The following is a 20,495-nucleotide window of genomic DNA, read 5'->3' as shown; positions in this document are numbered from 1 at the left end:
ATGGGTCTCAGCCCATTGGGCACCCAAAGCCTGAACACCAGCCCAGAAATCTGCTGAAGCCCCAAAAAGGATGCTCATCCTCTTCTTCTCCCCCATCTTGACTTGGGAAAGGGACGCGAGACCCAACTAGCAATCTGCTGACGCCCCAAAAAAGATGCTCATCCTCTTCTCCTCCCCCATCTTGACTTGGGGATGGGACCCAAGACCCAATTCTCACCTCACCCTAGGGCTGGTGGCATCACATCACTGTCCCTGGGACACCACGGCCTGTGCCACGACGGACACCACAATGAACCCACAATTTCGGGCCGTGCCCAGGAGCTCCCCCCCGGCACCTTCCCAGTTTCAGCCGGTGCTGTTGGCCGTGGGCGAGTGGTGCCGCATCTCCGCCTGGCACTGCTGCTCCAGGGGCATAAATACAGCCCGTGACAGCGAGAGGAAGCGACAGGGAGTGTGCTATTGTGTTTATTTATAAACTGAATTGCTGCAGGATGACTTGTTGGGCTAAAGAGAAGGAAAAGTGAGGAAACCTGCCTGACTCGGAGGCAGATCTTAACGACACTGGGGAAGGAGGCTGCTCCCCGGCTTAGCTGCCCATTCATCCATTAAAATCCCGCTGATTTATTATCCCGCCTGACAAGCGAGCCCAGAAAGCAGGGGGAAGTTCAATTCAAGTTTACAAAACTCTTTTTGTCATAAAAGCCCGAACAAAGACATCAATCACTCCTTTAATTCACCCATGTCACTCTCTGAGAGGAAAACTGGCAGAACGCTCCGCTTCCTCCTCCCGCCGCTTGACGATGATTTCACCTAATTGGTTCAGTGTTAAGTAACCTAAAGGAATGCAAGGCGTAATTAGATTTAACGTTGTTTCCTCAAGATACCCACACGTCCTTCAGGTCATACATCTTACTAATGTGTTTATACATACAACGTCTCCATTAGCTACTTTTTTTTTGTTGTCGGGTGATTTTTCTCGGAGATAAGTGTTACATTAAACAAAACAGAAAACACAGGCGGGTGACCGTGTTTTATGGGCTCCAAAAGGCAACTCGAGGTTGGTTTGGTTTAACAAATAACAGCCCCAAGATGACTCTAATAGGATCATGCTCGTGTTAAAACACACGATGGGTGACTAACGAGAGGAAGAGCCCGGCACGGAGGACGGGGAGGAGAGAAAAGCTTTTGATTAGAGAGGAATGTGGTTATTACAAGATCAGACGGATGGAGGAGGAAAAATGAGAGAGAAAGGCAAGGGATAAAAAAAAACAGGAAAATTTCAAAAGGTTGAGAAAGGAAGGAAACCACTTCGGATTTTTTCTTTTTTTACTTTTTTCCCCCTTTTGTAACTTTTACCGTTATTTGGGGGGGTGAGGTGGGGGGGAGGCTGTAACATACCTTCCTTTTTTTAGATCTTCCTTCTGCTTGTAAGGTCCTAGTGCACTGCTCCACGCATTCAGAGAAGCTCATGTTACTGTGGTCAGCGCTGTAATCCAGGTCTGCTAGTCTGGCCAGGGAAAGGATATAGTTACAGGCTATTCTCAAGATGGCCAGTTTGGACAACTTTTGACCATAAGAATAGCAGGGAACCTAGAAAGGGTAACAGGGAAAAAAAAAAAATAAATTAAAAATTAGGCCAGATAAACAAAATATCTTACTTCAAGCATGAAAAAACAACTGTAGGTTATTTTCTTAGCAGTTTTTAACATAAATAGGAACTCTAGTGATAAAAGGCCATATGGTCCCAACAGGTTTTTAAGAAGAACTCCCCCGCTGATCTCCATGGGGATGAAAGCAGCACGAAGCCTCTTGATTTCGGCAGGGCAGTTCTGCTTAAAATGAGATGGCAGAATACGGCCTGGGACGTCTGCCTGCCATCAGTTTGATTCTCAGAGCCCCTGTTTTTTCTCAGAAACCTGTGACCTTCATGCCACTCAGTTACTCATCTTGAGTAACTTACCCCCCACAAGTAGCTCCAACGCCACCACAGGTCTTGCAGAATAAGGCAATAAGGGTGGTATGAGCAAATGTATCACAACCTGGTGGTTTTGTGCTCAAACAGCATCAACGGTGACTTCCAGCCTGTGCAAAAACATCATGCTGTTGTAGGAACAGGACTGCCCAGAGGCAGTAATTTTCCTACCTGCTGAACACCCCATCACGGTACCTCACCTCCCAGAAGAGACCAAACCACAGTCTGGTTCAGAGCCCTGGCCGTATCTTACACAATTTATTTCTTTACCCTTGAAGATTTCTAGTGTAAAGTGAAACAGTCAAACGATTCAAACTAAACAGCATGTGTCTAAATAACTGAACTGTACACGTTAACCGCTGCAGAAGGTTTGATGGCTTTTCAGTCGCGACCCGGCAAAACACTCCATATGCACTCAACTTTAGGTGCACAACTTCGACATGTCCAGCTTAACGAGAGATCTTCTTCTGCGTTCAATAGGCCTGGGGCCCTGTTCGCTAGTTTGCAAAATTGCTGAAGGCCATCCTGCCTTTAATGCACAGGAGTCTATTGCCCATGGGAAACTGGATCTGAAATCCATCCTAGGCACTCAAGTTGCCTGACTGCCCATCAAAGTTTTCATACTGTATCAACCACTAGAATGCCTCAATTTCCCTCTTATCATCTGCCTCTGTACCAGTCTCCATCCTCCTCATCCCTCTAGGGTATCACACTCTGCTTAGGGTTAGAGATTTTTTAACGCTTGACACGCTCACACCTCAGCTTCTCTTTTCTCCACAGAGACACAAAGCCAAGTTCATCCCTGGAGTGATGTCCTGGACTTTACGTAAGGTAAAATGGGTTCACCCGCTCCACAAACTCCACAGCGCCCATATGCAGATGCCAAGGGAGAAGCAGAATAGCTCAGGCATATATAGGATTTCCCCAAGTATTCTGCCAGACTCCAACTAACACCAGCTCCATGACCTCAGCTAGATGTCCCTTCCCCATATTTAGCAATCCATGACAGTTCTTTTTTGTCCATGAATTTGGTCTGGGAAGTGGAACCCCTGTCAATTCTGAGCACTCACAATATCCTTTTGCAAAGTTTCCTCCCCAGTCTATAGAACACTGCCCTCCTTTTGCTTGGTTTGAACTTGGATCCTATTGTCTTCACTTGAGGTCCCTCAGTTCCTGTACTAGAACAGAGGACAACAGATATTTATTCACCTCCTCAGTGACACACGGTTTTAGTTCTTCATCATCTCTTCAGCCTCTTTTCCAGAAGGAAAAGATCAAAACCCCTTAGCAGACAGCTGTGTGGAAGCCATCCCATACCTTTGACGACCCTTGCTGCTCTACCCTCAACCTTTCCTAGTCCTTTTGGAGCTGAGAGGATCAGAACAAAACATGGTGTTAATGTTGTGGGTGCTCTGTGTATTTATCTAACAGACACTTATGTTCTCTGTTTTGTGCAACATTCCTTTTCTCATAGCTCCTGATTTGCTTTGTGACCATTACCAGGCACTGACCCAAGACTTCCACTGAACCATCTACAGAAACCCTGAGGTCTCTCTTCTCTGAGATAATGGCCAGCTCAGGGTCTGTCATTTCATATGTGGAATCTGGTATGATTTCCCACATGCATCACTTTATCTACACTGTATTTATTCCATCTGCCATATTATTACCTAGTCACTCAGAGTCATACGGTCCCTCTGTAGTTCTTACTTTTGCTACCTTGAGCAAATATCAGTGTCTTTTGCTGGAGTACTGCCAGCAAGCTTCCTATCACGCTGCTCACTAGGTCATCTATCAACACATGCAGCAGTTCACACAGTCACCATGTCAGGTGGTGGGACCTTTAAGGTCTCTAAGCCAATTCCCTGCTCAAAGCAGAGCTAAGCTCAGAGTCAGACCCTGGTTTGTCCACTCGTGACATCCCTCCCTGCAGGAACCCTTTCTCCCTGCCCACCATTCTCTGCCTCTCCACCAATCATTAATCCACACTCCTGTCCAAGCTGCTCAGTTTCTTCAAACGCTCCTATGTAGGAGCTCTGCCGTAATACTTACGAAAATTCAAGCCAACTACAATCGACTGGATCACCCTCATCCATGAGCACATGGATTTTAATGCTAATGATGCTACGGGCCATTTGGCTTGTATGATAGAGCTGAGGTGTCCAGCAGTATCCAACCTCTCCAGAAGCCAACCAAAAAGCTTCAAAGGGCCTTTTTTAAATACATACCATCTGCTACTGATAACCCTGAGAAGGCAAGGAATCATAGAATAGTTTGGGTTGGAAGGGACCTTTAAAGGTCATCTAGTCCAATCGCCCCTGGGGTGTCACTGCTGCATTGACCTCCAGTGGCAGTTGCATGGAGCAGAAACTTCTCTGTTGGTAAAACCAACCCAAAAGGGACAGAGCCACTTCCACGCCCCTCCTGCTGTCCCACAGGATTCAAGATATACCCTTTAAGGCCCTCTTTGCAAAGCTGGCAGTCAAGGAAAAGGCAAAGCTAAGTGCTATCCCCATTGCTCCAGAGGGAATCAGAGGGGTAGCTGGAAATGGCTGGAGTCTGGTGGCACAAAGGCCCTCTTTTGTCTGATAAAATCTCTCTCTAAATCCTTGCCTTCACTTCTTTGCCAGCATTATGCACCCACCAACTGCGCTTGCCCTCAGGCCATAATACCTGGCCCCCAGATGCGATGAACTGAGAGTTATTTTGGAAGCAAGAGCTTCAGGCAGCAGAAACACCCACGTTTCTTTCGACGCCGATGTAACAAGGACAGTGGAGATCTCAGATCAAACAGCAGCATGAAAGACCGAAGCAAGATGGAAACTAAAATGGAAGGATTCAGTGAAATGTGGGAATAATTTCAGAATTAGAGCAAGACGGAAGTTAAATCAAGTGGAAGGAAAATAGACCACGAAATCCTTGAGGCTGATGCACAGACGCTGTCCAGTTACAACACAAGAAGGCAGGCTAATGTCTTTTTTCCTCATCTGTTTTGCTCTCTTTCTTTTGTGTTTTGCTTTTATTTAAAAAAAAAAAAAAAAAGAAAAAAGAAACAAAGTAAAAAGCAAACTTTTGCAGGACATGTTTGCTACAAATTCCAAGAAAGATCTCAGGGCTAACACAGTCGACAAAACCCTCAACTGGGATTACACAACACTTTTCCCACACACTGCAACAAAGTCCAAACTGGAGCTGCCCCATATGTCCATGGGAAGAGGTTCACCTTGAGCAGCTCAGATACCACCGTGACGGGTGCAGGGCGCCAACGTTAAGAGATAAGAGGTTTTGCCATGGTAACAGTGTTAGAATAACTGTTTTGTAGGAACCCTCCCTGTCTTGGCTCAGCTCCTGCCATTTTAATGTTTCCTTTTGAATTAAACATGGGAAATTGAGAGAGGAATGAGCCACTTAGTTCAGATCCAGATTCAAAGCTTCCCCAAGTGTGTGTGTGTGTGTGGGGGGGGGGGGCAGGGGTGGGGCGGGAGGAGAAAGTGAACTTCGGTTTTATCCCTTCTTGGACATAAAGCCAGCAGGGAAGAGGGGACAGATGTGCACAAGCTGGAGTGAAGGGTGTCACTGACACACCTGGATGCCAAGAAATCTTCAAAGTCCAACCCAAACCAGAGCGAAGATCTTAGAAACAAGAAAAATGGCTGATGCCGGTGTGGCCACGCAGGTGTAACCCTCTGAGCTCCCATGGGGTCTGCACTACACAGATTTTTGGCAGGAGGTAATGCGAGCAGGCATCCATCATGCTCCTGGTGAGCACCAAGCCCTTTCCTTCTGTCACCTTCTTACTCATCACGCCTGAGCCAAGCAGACATCAGTGCTTTGGTGGGGGAGCTGTGAAGACGGGAGCTGAGCAGATCCATTCAGAGCCAGGGGGAACCAGGGGAGAGCTCAAGTTCCCGTGCAGTTAATGAAAATATTTCCCTTATCTGACCTCACTGGTTTCTGCTGAGCGGCAGCACAGCTCACCATCTTGCCTGCAATATTTGCAATGATTAACAGGAATTAGGAAGGAACTGCAACTGAAATTTCACACCGATCTGAAGGAATGCAGCTGTCTGCTAGAAAGGGAAGGATACTGGCACCACCCTCGGCTTTGGGAGATCAGCACAGCAGTGGGCTGGGACCAGCAGGAACCAGAGCTTCAGCCAGAGGATGTTTGTTGGTTGTGTCTGTGTAGGGCTCTGCAGAGTCTCATGGGTCTTATCGGTGATTCTCAGGCTGGCAGGGGCTGAAGCAACGCAAGACGAATGCTCTTGAGACATATTCCTGTGCAGAAGAGCCCTTCTTTGGCAGGAAGATAGGATGGGATGTGACCTAACAGGTCTTTTCCATCCTTGACGTCTGCGATTCAGAGGCAGCGCCCTTGGAAGACCAAAGATGCTCCCTTTGAAGTCCGTGGGAAGTCTGACGCACACTTGACTGGAGCTGTGCTCGGCCTGCAGCCAGCCCTCTCAAGAAAGGCAGGGCTCTGGAGGGTCACTGTCATCCACCCAAGACATGGTTATGGAGTTGATTCTCACTCATGGCACAGGAAAGGAGACCGCGGGATGAGGCTGGGAAATAACTAGAGAAAAAGATGGGTGAGAGGGTACAAGAAGCACCCCTGCCATATAAGGGTGCAGGGTATGTTGGGTCTGTAGGGGACAACCAGGAGCATCTTATAGACTTTAGGAGCATTAAGCCAGTTCACACCATTGACCTTCTGACCAGCTAGCTCTGTCCTTATCAATAAGATACGATTTCTACAAACACCCTCTGGACCTGTACAGGTAATGTCTGTAAAGCCACGTCCACTCTGCTTTTACGCTGCATGAAAATGCTGGAAGAAAGAAGGGCGTTGGGTGCTGGGGGTCCAGACCTCTCTATTACTGTGCTAGAAACAGGACTTAGTGGCACAGACTTGCACAGATCCCCTCAACACGAAGGTCACAAGTGGCAGAATCGGGCCCCCTGGGTACAGCAGAGAAGACGGGGTGGCTCCAAGGCAGAGAAATGCCTGTGTTTGTGATGCAGCGTAAGCTAAGCCCTCCTGACAGCGAGCTCCTCCACAACACACCATAATAAGCTGCTGAATTTACCTGATTGCTAATTTGTCTGGTTTATTTTTATGCTGGGAGTTAAAACGCATCAGGGTCACCCCCAGGGAGAGCATTTGGCTGCCTCTTCCCTGCATCTGAACACACAGTGCAATTGCACTGTCTCATTGTTTGTGCTGTACCTCCTGCCAAAAGTATTTCCAAAAGGTTCATATAAATGTCCTGTGCTTAATAGTTCTGGCTTTGTTATATCCCTCCTTCCACCCTGGGGTGAGTCAGACATTTCCCAGGGTTAAGGCACCTCAGAGGAAAGGTGGCAGGTTGGGGCACCAGGACTGTTGGTGTTCCTTGCTCATCAGTCCTGAGTACAGGAGAAACCTCTCACCATCCCAAAGTATCTCCAGAGTTGGTGTCTGCAGAGCTACTGGGAGGAGAAGGAGAGAAGCTATGGATGCCCCATCACTGGAAGTGTTCAAAGCCAGGTTGGATGGGGCTTTGAGCAACCCAATCTAGTGGAAGGTGTCCCTGCCCATGGCGGGGGGTTGGAACTAGATGATCTTTAAGGGCCCCTTCCAACCCAAACCATTCTAATACTATGAGTAACAGCCTTAATAAGCTGAAGGCCTTACCCAAAAGATCACTGTCTGTTTTCAAGATGTGCTGCATTGTGAAGCGTGTTTGGGAGGGGTTTGGAGCCAGCCTTCTTCTTTCCACCCAGTTTCAGGTGGGGAGAGGTGAACTCATATGGGTCCCCCTACTTCTTAGAGGATCCATTGTTTGATAGGCTAGTTGGTGTGTTCAGATTCACCAGCAAGGGACTTGGCTTCCCTACCTTGCTCCTGACAGCTATGTGCCCTGAGTCCTCCTAACATCCCAGGTAGGACGATGAGGATTTATACAGCCGTATAACGAAAAAGTTGCTGGGATGTCCTTTCACAGCCCTGCCAGGCCCCTTCAGTGCAGCTGGTTATCAGTGGGTCGATCTGGTGATTGCAGTAATGGCACAACAGAAGTAGACAGCTTCCATGGAGTGCCTGAACTTAGGACCCAGGAGAACCATGCTGTGTGGTTCAGAGCCACCAAGCAACTTGCAGCTTTGCTGCCTGCAAGATTACTCCCACGTGCAGCAGCAGAGCCTGCTGCATGGTCCTGGTCCACAAATACCCCTCCTCCTGCCCACGGCACAGCAGTAGCCAGCTTCCACCGATGGCTCCTCCATGCCACTGGTGCTCACGACACTGAACTGGACCTTTGCGGCAGCACAGGATGGGTTTGAATGCAGCAAGGCCAGATTCAGCTTTGTGGATAAATGGCATGGTTCTCAGGGCAGTGCTTTTGGAGAAGGGCCTCAGAGAATCATAGAACAGCTTGGGATGGAAAGGACCTTTAGAGGTCATCTAGTCCAACCCCCCTGCAGTGAGCAGGGACATCTCCAACTACATCAGCTTGCTCAGAGCCCCGACCAACCTGACCTTGAATGTTTCCAGGGATGGGGCTTCTACCATCTCTCTGGGCAGCCTGTGCCAGTGTCTCACCACCCTCATTGTAAAAAATTTCTTCCTTATATGTAGTGTGAATCTACCCTCTTTCAGTTTAAAACCATTATTCCTTGTCCTATTGCAACAGGCCCTGCTAAAAGGTTTGCCCCCACCTTTCTTATTTGCCCTCTTTAAGTACTGAAAGGCTGCAATAAGGTCTCCGTGGAGCCTTCTTTTCTCCAGGCTGAACAATCCCAACACTCTCAGACTTTTCTCACAGGAGAGATGTTCCATCCCTCTGACCATTTTTGTTGCCCTCCTCTGGACCTGCTCCATCAGGTCCATGTCCTTCTTGTATTAGGGCCCCCAGAGCTGGATGCAGCACTGCAGGTGGGGTCTCACCAGAGCAGAGCAGAGGGGGAGAATCACCTCCCTCTACCATTTGTGGGTGTCACGGTGTCAGATGCTCCACAGAGCTCTATTCTGGCCAGCAATGGGCAGCTATTTCATACCATGGGCGTGGGAGGCTTTTGTGTCTCTGACACCAGACTGCAGCAGTGGGGAACAGGCAGCCCCCTGCTAATAATGCAATCCCAGTAGCCTGAAAGAAATCCTCATCCCTGCCTCGCCACAGGCAGCAAAGCACCCAGCCAAGCACCAAACCTAGCTTAAAAATGCCAACAAGAACAAAAGCAGCATCGCTCAGGCGGGAGCAGTAGTCCTGACCGAGGCGCCTTTGCCTCTCGGGTGGGTCCATGCTGTCAAACAACCCAGCTCCCAGTTCCCTCCCAGCTCCTGGCTCCCCCATTGCTCACATTGCAAAAACATGAGTTCACTCCTTGGAGCGAATGAATTGGCTTCCTCCAAACAAAACCTAGGTGTGGTGCTGGGTGAGTTCACCCCGGGGATCTCTTCCAAACGGCAGTCTGGTTAACGCTGCCCCAGGCCTGTCTCTGCTCCATTTCGGACAGTCCTCCTGCACTATTCCCCAGGCATTTTGCACCCTCAAAGCCTCCTGCGCATCCTCAGGGCATGTAATGCACACCTGCAATATCACACATGAAAAATATTACACTGCTGGGCAGCAGCAAAGCTCTTACTTTATTGCAGGCATTTTAAACCACCTCCCAAAACAATAACTACGCAGAAGACTACTGGGGTATCACAGGAGAAATCCCAGGGCCATTGGGCACAGAAAATCTCCTCTAAAAGTGTCTCCTCCAAGAACTATAGTTTCACTTTGTTGGGTTACATTGCAGTAGCTACCATCTCCCATCTCTGAGGTGCAATTCACCTTGGGAACAGGAGAACAAGCTCCGTTGCAGCTTATGGCATTACACCAGCCCCAGTCTGGCCTCGGTAATTCTTTAGTCACTGGCCACTGCTGGACACCACAGGGCTTTCCGCTCCCTTGCTACTGCTGCTTAGACCCAGGAGCTGCCCCAAGCCCATGGACAGCTGTAAGGAGCACAACCCCCCCACAGCACACACGTGGCTCTGCTCACAACCTCTGCATGGCGTGGGGGACAGTTCAAACCGGGACCGGGGTGGGATATATCACTTTGTGAACACACGTGGCATGGACCAAAGGAGATGCAGGTCAGGAACAAAGAGCCCAAGGGGCTCTCCTGCAAGGTACCATAAAGCGTCCCACCTTCCCACCACAGGGACCACAGCCTGGAGAGGAATTTGAGAGCGGATTAAGGCAGGGAGCGGAGGCTGGATTCAAAGCCTGACACAGAAGAGCAGACTCTTTCCTCTGATTTCAGTAGGAGCCGTAAGAAAACACAGAGGTTAACTCGGGGTGGCTGCAGCAGGCAGAGCAAATACCTCCCGACAGGAGCAGGATTTGTAGCAGAGGATAAAAATCAGTTAGACAGCAGCCAAGGGAGCAAACAAGCCCCATTCTTGGTGACACAGAGTCATTGTTTTCAGGATTTTTGTCCTTTTGTCTGGTTTTTCCCTTATTTTGTCTCCCCTTGTGTTGCTTGAGGCCAGTATTTTGTCATCTTCTTTAGCTGTTAAACCACAGTGCCGCCCCGCTCTGCCCCAACCGGGCTCTAAATAACTGTAAGCGTCACTCCAGACTGGCTGAAACCACCAAGACGCTCCGGTTAACGCTGTGCTGTTCAGTGACGACGGGCAGCAGTAGCACTGCACGTTGTGAGCAACGTGTGGAGGATGCTCCAGCTCTCCCGAAGCCCAGCGGCATCTCTCCAACTGCCACCATGGAGCAGTGCCAAACCTTTCCACCCGGCTGTCACCCCCAGGGAGCTCAACAGACAGTTTGTCTTCAGGAGCTGGGTTTTAAGGCATCTTAGGTTTTCCTGCTGGTGGGATCACGGGCGAACAAATCACTGGGAATAGGGCTGGGAGATGTCAGCAGGTGATGGAGGAAAGCCCTCAGCCTCCCCATCACACAGTTAGGACGTGCTAGTGACACTGGTTGCATATGGTGTCCCGCCTGCAGAGGTGACAAACCACAGCCGCCTTTGGGATGACACACAAAGAGGATGAGCATGTAATGATACATCCCTGGAATAGTCTCAGCCTCCACCGGCTTGTGGCTAAAGCACTGCTCAAGCCGCAGGTCCTGCCTGCATTTAGTGCCTGGCTTGTCCCTTCAAACCCCTGCGGACAGCTTGTCCCCATGCCACCCCACAGCAACGCAACCTCCTCCCATGGCCTTGAGGCTGCTGATCCTGATGTCCCACCATGCTCCCGACGGGAGCGAGTGGGGTCTTTTCTGCACTGATTTAACAACAAGCCACAGCAGCCACGTGCATGCTGGCAGCAAAAAGTGAAAGGATGCTAGTGGGGGGAAAAAACCTCCACTCCAGCAGCTAAAAAGCCCTATAAAACCCTAAAGTATCTCCAGAACCCACATGAGTGCAGAGAGCGAGGCTGTCAGCTGCTAAGGCAGAGTGCGCCCTGGTAATGCAGTGGTGAAAAGATTTAGAAAAACGCCAATATACTTCAAGGGAAAATAAATGTCTGTGGACACATTTGCTCCCGGCGGAGACTCTAGCGCGCTGTGGCTCGATGTGTTGCTTTCTTGAGGAGGAGCTGGACAGCAGTGCTCCAGAGAGAAACCAGATGTGCAAGCCTAGGCAGGCTCCAGATCAAGAAGGCTGCTGTGGTTGTCTCCGTCCATCAAGGGAGAGTTTGCTGCCACCTTAGGGTCTGTCAGTACAGCTGAGAAGCTCGATCGCAACTCTTGTGAGTGCAATATACTGGTGGGAGTTGGTTTGTTTGGGTGCCTGCTGCAGCCTAACGGTGCAAATCACTATCTCCTCCTGGCCAAGGCCTCCAGGAGCAAACCTGGTGGCTAAGTCCATGCTCTAATAAACGTTAAGATGGTTCAGTTTCATACTTGGGATGTGCTGGAGCAACAGACTCTTACTGCCAAAAGGAATTTGCAGACAAAAAAAGGAGCCAGCGTTGCTGGCAAATGTGGCCTGGCCTGGATAGCAGTTGCTCTGAAGATGTGCAGTGGTGGTGTTGCATCTTGTCTCCTCTGAATGGTTGCGCTGCTTCATGAATGGGAACATCAACCAGCACGAGGGCACTTCAGATGGATGAGGAGATTACCTTGCCTTCTTGTGAACTCACTGCTGCATCTCTCTGCATCACAGATGTTTGGGTTCGTTGACCACCCACAATGGCAGGGAGAGGGAGAGAAAAAAGATGGGAATGACAACCCGTCAAGTCACTTATGCAGGGTCCTGGAGCAGCTGGGACAGTGCAAGAACCCACCAACCAGCACGTGCCAGGGCATCCAAGGGCAGGAGACCAGTGCTCCAGGTAGGACCTGCCCAGACATGGGAAGACGAGCAGCACCCAGGAGGGAAACCCAGAAAGGCAGCAGCAGAGGGAGAGTAAAGTATAGCAGAAGTACCTTCACCATATCACAGTGTTTTGGAGCTGGGGAGTGTTTTCCATGGGGAACTATGCTGTTCAGTCTCAAGAGTCCACTGTCAGTGGAAGGATCACTTGGATAAATGATGCTTGGGGGACAGAGGGAGGGGAAGCCTCTTCCAGACTGAGGAGCTGAAGATCACAAGTGCCAAGACTAGGAGGAAGGAGCTGTGTCTCAGGAGCACCTCCTCTTCAGTCCCACTTCAGTGTTACGGCCCTGTGGCAAAGGCAGCAGCTTGTTACAGAGAGAGGGAGATCAATCTTTGTTCCCAGTGGCCATGACACCAAGGGGCAACAACAACGGCAATGACACGTCTCTCCTGACAGCAGGCAGCTTCCTGGAGCCAGCAGCTGCCCCTCTACCTCCCACTTCTGAGGGGGCCCTGCCCTCGGAGGCAAGCTGGGGACAGCTAAGTGCTCAGGGACACGGCTGGATTAGCCTCTCCTTGTGTGAAACGACTGTGGTCGGCTCTTCCTCCACCAAGAACTGGGGGAAAAAACAAAACCAACCCACCCCTTCCTGCCATCTGGAGAGCTATCCGACACAAGCCGAAACATGTGTGCCATATGTACACAGCTGCAGAGCGCAGGGACGCCGCTGTCAGCCCATCTGCCCCGCACGCTGCATGCCAGTCGCTCACCCTCGGGTGGGCTGCCGAGATGGGGAGGGTGTCCTGCAGAGAGGCATGGCTTCCCTTTCTTCCTCCTCCTCCTCCTCACCAGGCACGGACAGGCTCCCTCCAGCGTGGCTGCGGTGGGCCTGATCCTGCAAGCACTTTTCTCTCATGCATGCCAGCGAGGATGGGTATCTCCAGCCCAGCGCATCCCAACAGGGTGGGGAAGGGGACGACACCTGTGTGGGGGCTGGGCCGAAGCGGCTGAGCAGGGCTTCGGCTTCCAGCGGCTCCACATCCAGCATCCAACCCCTTCCCAAAGGAGCGTGGGGCCGGGGCTGGCTGCGTGCAAGCGCGGCACTCTCTCGTGCTCCTCGCCCGCCCGTCTGTGGGGAGGTATCGGTTTCAGTGCCTCAGAAAAAGCCTCCCAGCTGCTTAAGAGCCTGATATGTGATGACAAGGAGGGAACGGAGGACTAACTGAGGAACAAGAAGTAAACGAAGGTCTGCAGTTGATGGCACACAGGGATTGCCTCCTGCATGGGGCCAAAGGCCCTTCATATGCTCGGGGAGGTGAAAAGACAGCGCTTAGCCGAGGCAAGAGAAAGCCTCCCTGCTGCATTTACCTCCACAAACGCATCCCTCCGTACTCCCACTTCCCGGCCCCGCTGACCAAGATGCAACGGAAAGCAACGTCCTCTTTTCTGATCCAAACTGCTCCTCAAAAACCTTTCTGCCGGCACCGGTGTGAAGGATTTGAGCGACAAGCCGGCGCCGTGTGTATGTGCAATGAAGCTGACTGTCACCTGATGTCATGTACGGCACCAAGCATGCCGTTGGCAGCCCAGCAAGAAATGAATCCAAATGTCATCCAATGATGGTCAGGACAGCCAGCCCACCCCTCAGCAAATTGCTAGGAAAACCTCGCAGCAAACATTTCCCAGAGAATGATTTCTTTCTCTCTTCAGAGCAAATACAGCTCTGCCAGTATGTTCCTGTGCTGACCCTAGAGACGAGCTTTCACAGGAAGAGAGGACAGCAACTTGTTCTCCAGGCTCTTTGGGCTCCCAGCTGAGTCCAGGGCTGAAATGATTTATGGAGACAGGGCCAAGGCCAGGAATCTGAGGCTTTTCAAGAGTTGCCCATTTCCCAAAAGAGTGCGGCTTTAATTTGTTGCTTGCCTGACTTCTGCTTGAGGCTCAGCCTAGAACAAGATTGCCAGTGATTTGGGAAATCAGTGCTACTTCCCCTTGCGGTTTTGGTGGTGTAGATGTCTGTCCACGGAGAATTAGACTGACACTTCCAAGCGTGTTACACACAGTCACCAAACAACCAAGATATGGAAGCAGCTTATAGAAAAGAAATATATAAAGTCTGGAGTTTGCATCTACAAGGGGCGGTCTCTCAGCACCGGAGGGACAGCATCCAGCACACACTGGATTACCACGATTATAACAGAAGCTGTCGGATCCCACCACTACATAGTGATTTAAAATGCTCTAGTTCAGACGCTCATCAGCAATTCTCTCCTGCCATACAGCCCCAGTCTCAGCCTGCCCTTCCTACCGAACTCTGTTTGCAGAAGTAGATGACAGGGAAAGATTAACTCTTGGGGTGCAGCTACTCAACACACAGCGGTTACTGAGAAGGGCTGCAGGCAACACGCAGGAGATGGGAACAAACAGAGCTCCTCTAAGCATGGAAACAGGGTTGAGTCCTAAAGCGAGCACACTTGGGGAACGGCTTGGATAAGTAGCATCTGAAAGATGGTAGCCAAAAGCCTGGGTGTGTGAGCCCCCCTGCAAGCAGTGTGCTGCTCTCACCGGGCTGGAAGGACCATCCTGGGGGAGGCAACACTCAGCATCTGTCACAAACAGACTCAGTTGCAGCTCACAGCCCTTCAAGCCCTATGCCTCTCCTCCTTCCTACACACCTGGGATACTCCCATCAGCATTCACTGGAAAGGCAGAAAAGTCAGGACAGCTGGGCTGGCACAGTGTGACAGCACACCTTTGTCCATCAGTGAGCTGTTACAGGGTGCCTACACACAGAAGTACAGCGCCAAGTATAGGGGCCAGGGCACAGATTTATCCTTGCGGGGTAAAGATACAAGAACCCTGAGGCTTCTCTAGATTTCTCTTCACCTTCCACATGTTGGTGAGGTGATGGGGGGATTTTGTCCAATACTTCATTTACCTTTCAGAAGCTCCACCCTGCCAGTGAGAACACATCTGCTATCCTTCACAGACAACCATGAGGATTTTCAAGACCTCTCAAGAAAGCCCGGCATTGTACACACTTCAAGCACACACTACAGTAAAAATGATGGGAAACTAACCGGCAAGGGACCACAACTTTTCTCAGCTATCCCTGGCAGAAAGAGGGCACACAGAAAGTTTCAGAGGTGGCTGCAGGAACCCCAAGGGACCTGAGGGGTCAGGCACCCTGCACAAAAGTCAACGGGAGCTTGTCGCAAATTCCCAGTGGTCCCTCTGGGGCAGCCCACTCCAGCAGGAGAGCTAGCAAATACACGTGTTCTTGGTACAGGAGCATCACCCCAGCTCGCAGCTTGGCCAAGTGCCTCTCTCTCCACCCCCTGGTTTTACTCGGAGGGCTTTCTCGGTTTTGTTTCATCCCTCCCCCCGCCCCGTTCTCTCCCCGGGGAAAACCAAAAGTTTCTAACTGCAAGCAAATTAAAAGCCCTTATTTATTTGAGTGTTAGCATAGTTCTAGGGCTGGTACTTCCAGGCATTTTGAACCGACTTCCCCTTCTGTCAGGCGTCCGCTCCAGGCTCCTGCCTCTCACCTCCCCCGGCCCCAGCCGTACGCCGCACCGGGCGCTTGCCCCGCGCACCCCCCAGCACCCCTCGGGCGTCCCCGAAAGGGACAGCCCTGGCGGCGGCTGGAATTTGCTCCAGCGATGCCCAGCGCCCCCCACCTCCCTCCCCAACCGCCCCCCCCCCCGCTGAGCCGGGTCTCCCCGCCGGGACGGGGGCTCGGTCAGTGCGGGGCGGTGCGGTGCCGTGCCCCGGCCGGCGGCAGGTACCTGCTTCCTCAGCGCCTCGAAGGCGGCGCTGATGGTGTGGACGCGGGTCCTCTCCCGGGCGTTGGCCAACAGCCGCCGCGTCTGCTGCAGGGCTTTGATCTCCGGCGAGACGCCGGACGCCTCGCCCGGCCGCGGGCGCGGGGAGGCGGCGGGCGGCGGCGGCGGCGGCGGCGGGCGGGCGGCGGGGGGCGGCGGCGGCGGCGCGGCGGGGAAGGCGGTGGCGGCGCCGAGCGCGGCGCTGCGCGGCTCCCAGGCGGGCGGCGGCGGTGGCGGCGGCTGGGCGGCGGGGGGTGGCGGGGGCGGGGGGGGAGCGCGGAGCGCCGTCCGCCTGCCGCTCAGCACTTTGAGCTCTACGCGGAAACTTTTGCAGCCGTGTTTGCGCCGCAGCCGCCGCAACCCCCCGAGCTCGGAGGCGCAGAGGCGCGGCCAGGGCTCGCCCTCCGCCAGCGGCGTGCTCCGCATGGCGCGGGGCGCTGCGCGGGTGCGCTCAGCAGCAGCGGCTCCTCCGCCGCTCCGCTCCCGCTCCCGCTGCTGCCGCCGCCGCCGCCGCCGCCGCTGCTGCTGCTGCTGCCGCCTCCGCCCCGCTCCCGCCGCCGCCCATCTGCGCCCGCTCGGCCGCGGCGGGCAGAGGAGCCCCGGCGGGCCGGCTCTCTCCGTCCGTCCGTCCGTCCGTCCGGGGCTCCCCGCAGCCTGCCTCCCACCGCCGGCAGCCGGCCCGCCGCGCAGATGAGCGGCTTTAAAGAAACAGGAAGGCTGGCCTTTTTTTTTTTTTTTTTTTTTTTTTTCTTCCCAAAACAGCTGTGCTGCCAATCTCCTTTGTTCATCCCCCCCCCCCCCCCCCCCCCCCCCTTTCCCTTCCCTTCCCTCCCACCCCACTCCCACTTTCTTCTTTAATCTCGCTCTTCCATGCGATGGAAGAGAAATCCTGCCCCCCGGAGACTCGCCGTGACCCACCGTGTGCGTTCCCCCCCCCCCCCCCCCGCCCTTGCCTCCCCAGGGAAATTCGTGATTTGCTTTGGTTTCCAACACCCCTTGTTCGAAAGACATATAGATGTGGTGCTTAGGGACATGGTTTGGTGGTGGGCTTGGTAGCGTTAGGATTATGGTTGGACCTGATGATTTTAAAGGTCTTTTCCAACCAAAATGATTCTGTGAGCCCACTTCTCCCCTCCTATCACTCGGTTCCCTCATCAAGATCCTCATCTGTGAGCTGGGGGGTTGCCTGACTTCACGTTGCCCTCCTAAACGTGCCCGGGAACACTGAGAGCACCCCAGCGGGACGACGAGCCAGGGAAGCTCCATCCCCTCGCAGGTATCCCTCCTGTCTCCACCTTTCACGGTCCCCTGAAGCCTTCGATTGCTGCTCTGCCTGACAACTTCGGATCCGCTTTGAAGAATTATTCGGCAGCAAAGGGCTGTTTTTTTCACAGGGATAACAAGGGAGCCTGGATGCGTGGGTCATTGCTACCAGCCATGTGCTGCCTTCTGCTGGCACCCCAAAAGCCCTTCACGCAGCCCCAGCCACGCTGGGTTGAGCAGCCCCAGTGCGGCAGGGCCAGGGGTCTCCGCAGAGCAGGGTGAGAGGGAGGGATGGAAAGGTGCAGGGACTTGCCTAAGGTCACAGTCAGAGCTGTGGCACAGCTGGGAAGAAACTGCATTTCACAGGATTGTAAGAAAACTCAGGACAGAAGGGACCTCAGGAGGTCATTTTTAGAAGTGTCTCTGTTATTTAAGCACCTGGCTTCTGTATTTGAGTCGCCTAAACCCCTTAGACATTACGTCGTATTGAGAATCAGTAGGATGTAAGCTGTGAGATGCTTGAAATCACTGCAGAGAAAGGGGTATTGGTTCCTAACCCTCCCCCTCTTGTGGCATGTCAGTGTAGCAGCCATCGGCACCATATGGGGCGAGTGGAGGGAGGTTGTCTTGACCTGGTTGAGGTCCGTGAAGCAAGACAAGCTCTACCTGGTGGCTAATGTCCTCTGCTTCGTGCTACTGTGGCCAGGCTGCCCCAGAGCAGACATATTAAGGGTTTCCTCATGTGGAGAAACTAGAGGTAGTGGAGATAGTACTAGAGAAGATATGCTGCATCCTGGTTCCGCACCATGCCTGTAACAGCCGTGCTGCCTCCTCCATTAAATCCTCTGCCCCAGGTGTCACTGGAGTTCGATTTTCTTTTGCAGAAGGACTTTAGGTGAGTCAATTGAAATCTGAAGTGCCTGACTTCCCGCTGCGGGTAGCATCGCCTCCCTGCCTTGTGGTGGTGCTGGCAAACTGCTCTGATATCCTCGCTAGAGCCTGTGAGTTATTGCTGCTGGTGCCAGGGCATGCCCTAATGACCATTTTCTCCATCTTTAATCTCTGAGTTCCTCTAACTCTCAAAGACGAGGGTCAAGAAAGGGTCTTTTGGTTGACCTGGTTTCTCCCAACCATCCCAGTGAGTGGCAGTAGCACCAAACCCTCCAGCAGGGTCTATCTTTCAGTGGAAGCCTACGTTAAACATTTGGTGACTCTTCTCACAAGACAAGGAGGATTAAACCCAAGATCCTGGCCAAATTTCAGTCTCAGCCATTAAATTCTGCCTGCCTAAGATCCCGCTGCTGTTCCAGCTTGACTCCATGGACCAAATCCATTCAGGGGGTAAATAGCTGAAGCCCATTGAAAACAAAGAAATTTGCAGCCATTTACACCATTTGTTTTTCACATCTTGCCCTTGAGGCACCTGTATTTTCTGGGTGCTGGTTATATAGCTGCTCCCTTGGCCGTAGCTGCATTACAGAGTGCTTCCAAGAAGAAACCTAAACCTGAGTGACCCTAGTCACATAACTGCCTGTCAGACCTTCCCCTTCTCTCATTTTAGTATCCTTGTGGTTATGGGTATCACAAGAGAGCTGGGGAGGCCCGAATCAGGGCTGGGTCACGATGGTCCTTGACCCTCAGGGTGACGCACTGTGTGGTGCATGCAGCCTGTCTATGCCCCGTTCGCAGAGGATACAGCAGTGACAGCTGCCAGCCTTGGAGCGCAGACGCCGTGTACGTACAAACCTGCACCAAGTGCATTAACCTGCTTTTGCTTCATTAGTTACAGCAGCGCAAACTGTGTGCGGGCTCTTGTTATCAGCCGATTGGGATGCTCCTGTTCACCTTAATGGTGGTTGAAACTAAAGTGAGACTACACTGACGAGAGAGAGATTTGAACTGCTGTGAAAGGGTCCGTGCAAGCACTTCTATCAGCTTAAGTTGTTCAGCTGAAACTTACTCTTTAAATTATGTAAGGATGAGTTTCCTGCAGAGTAGACCCTGCCCTTCAGCAAAAGCTATGGTAGCCCCAGAGCCATTGTCATGCTTTCCACGTGCAATGGAGATGGGTAGCGAAGCCTGAGCTCACAGAGACCACCTTGCCTGTGGGAATCAAAGCAGTGAGGCTGTGCTGGCATCAGGATTTGGGCTAGGAGCAGCGTGGCCTCATGCCATGCCACCAGAGCAACATGGCTTTTGGGACTGAATGCAAGAAAATCTCCAGGCGGTGCTAGCTGCTCTGCGCCACATGGATGCAGCAGTTCATTCTGCTGCCTGGTACCTACGTGCCAAAATGATGGCATGAGGTGAAAAACAGATGGAAGGAATTGTCTGCCTGTGGGGGAGAAGTGCAGAGTAACAGGACTGTGTTTATGAGTTGTGGTGAAACTTCTGACCTTTCCTTTCTGTGGACCAGTTAACGTCAGCCTCATCTGCACTCAGAGTTGCATCGTTTTAGCAGTCCTGCGGCGTCCTACGGGGCAGGCATTCACAGATATGGGTAAGGCAGCTACTTGCAGGGCATAGGCACCCACAGGGGGAGGTTTCATCTATGGCAGAGCCAAGCTGGTGGTCTGGTGCCACTGTCGGATCCCATTGCCCTGCCTCCTTCTCACCGTTCTCCTGTTGCCTCCCTTTGCCAGCTCTGGGGTCCCTCTTTGCTTGGGGTGAGCAAAGCTAACCCAGCCCAGTCCTGTTTACTATGCCTGGCATTCTGTGACGTGGCGCTGTGGCCGTGGCTGCACACTGCTGAGGTGGGAAAGGGGTCTCTCCTCCACTTTTGAGACCCACCGAAAAAATAACTTCAGCATAAACACCGACCAAGAAGCTTGCCATGCAACTCTGCTACCCCTGCCTTCATGGGTAAATAAGTAAGGAAATAAACCCTTTGCCAATCCCCTGTGGAGGACATAAGGGTCCTGAGTAACAATCTGAGCAGAGTATCCCTGGAGAAGTGTTAACCTCTCGTCCCAGCGTCCTCTGGCACTGCATTACTCGAAGTCGTGGATTAACTCCATCCAGTATGGGGTCAAGGTCTCCCTGACACTACAGCACCTTGCCCTAAGCAGGTCTCTGCCTTCTGCCAGTGGGTGAAACACCTCGGTGGGCAGCTCTTCGCTCT

General features: G+C 52.3%; 1 protein-coding gene across 1 annotated transcript; it reads right to left on the bottom strand.

Moving 5' to 3' along the window:
• Window positions 1-720: 720 nt before the first annotated feature.
• On the bottom strand, window positions 721-16,537 carry ATOH8 (atonal bHLH transcription factor 8). Its single transcript, XM_086464836.1, has 3 exons — window positions 16,076-16,537; window positions 1,399-1,590; window positions 721-810 (listed from the first exon to the last, which is right to left on the bottom strand). Exons 1-3 carry the CDS (start codon window positions 16,535-16,537, stop codon window positions 721-723), a joined length of 744 nt encoding a protein of 247 aa, XP_086320962.1.
• Window positions 16,538-20,495: the final 3,958 nt, after the last annotated feature.

The sequence above is a fragment of the Leptosomus discolor genome, chromosome 4 (genome assembly GCF_034619465.1).
Source record: "Leptosomus discolor isolate bLepDis1 chromosome 4, bLepDis1.hap2, whole genome shotgun sequence".
NCBI lineage: Eukaryota > Metazoa > Chordata > Aves > Leptosomiformes > Leptosomidae > Leptosomus > Leptosomus discolor.
The sequence above is the reverse complement of the archived record's forward strand: the minus strand, read 5'-3'. Positions and strand labels throughout refer to the sequence as shown.

Excerpts from the sequence above, each read along its gene's own strand:
- ATOH8 (XM_086464836.1), bottom strand. The coding sequence starts at position 16,537 with ATGCGGAGCACGCCGCTGGCGGAGGGCGAGCCCTGGCCGCGCCTCTGC. Across the intron at positions 1,591-16,075 it reads TCGAGGCGCTGAGGAAGCAG|GTTCCCTGCTATTCTTATGG; the intron begins GTACCTGCCGCC and ends TACCCTTTCTAG. Across the intron at positions 811-1,398 it reads GAAGATCTAAAAAAAGGAAG|GTGAAATCATCGTCAAGCGG; the intron begins GTATGTTACAGC and ends TGAACCAATTAG.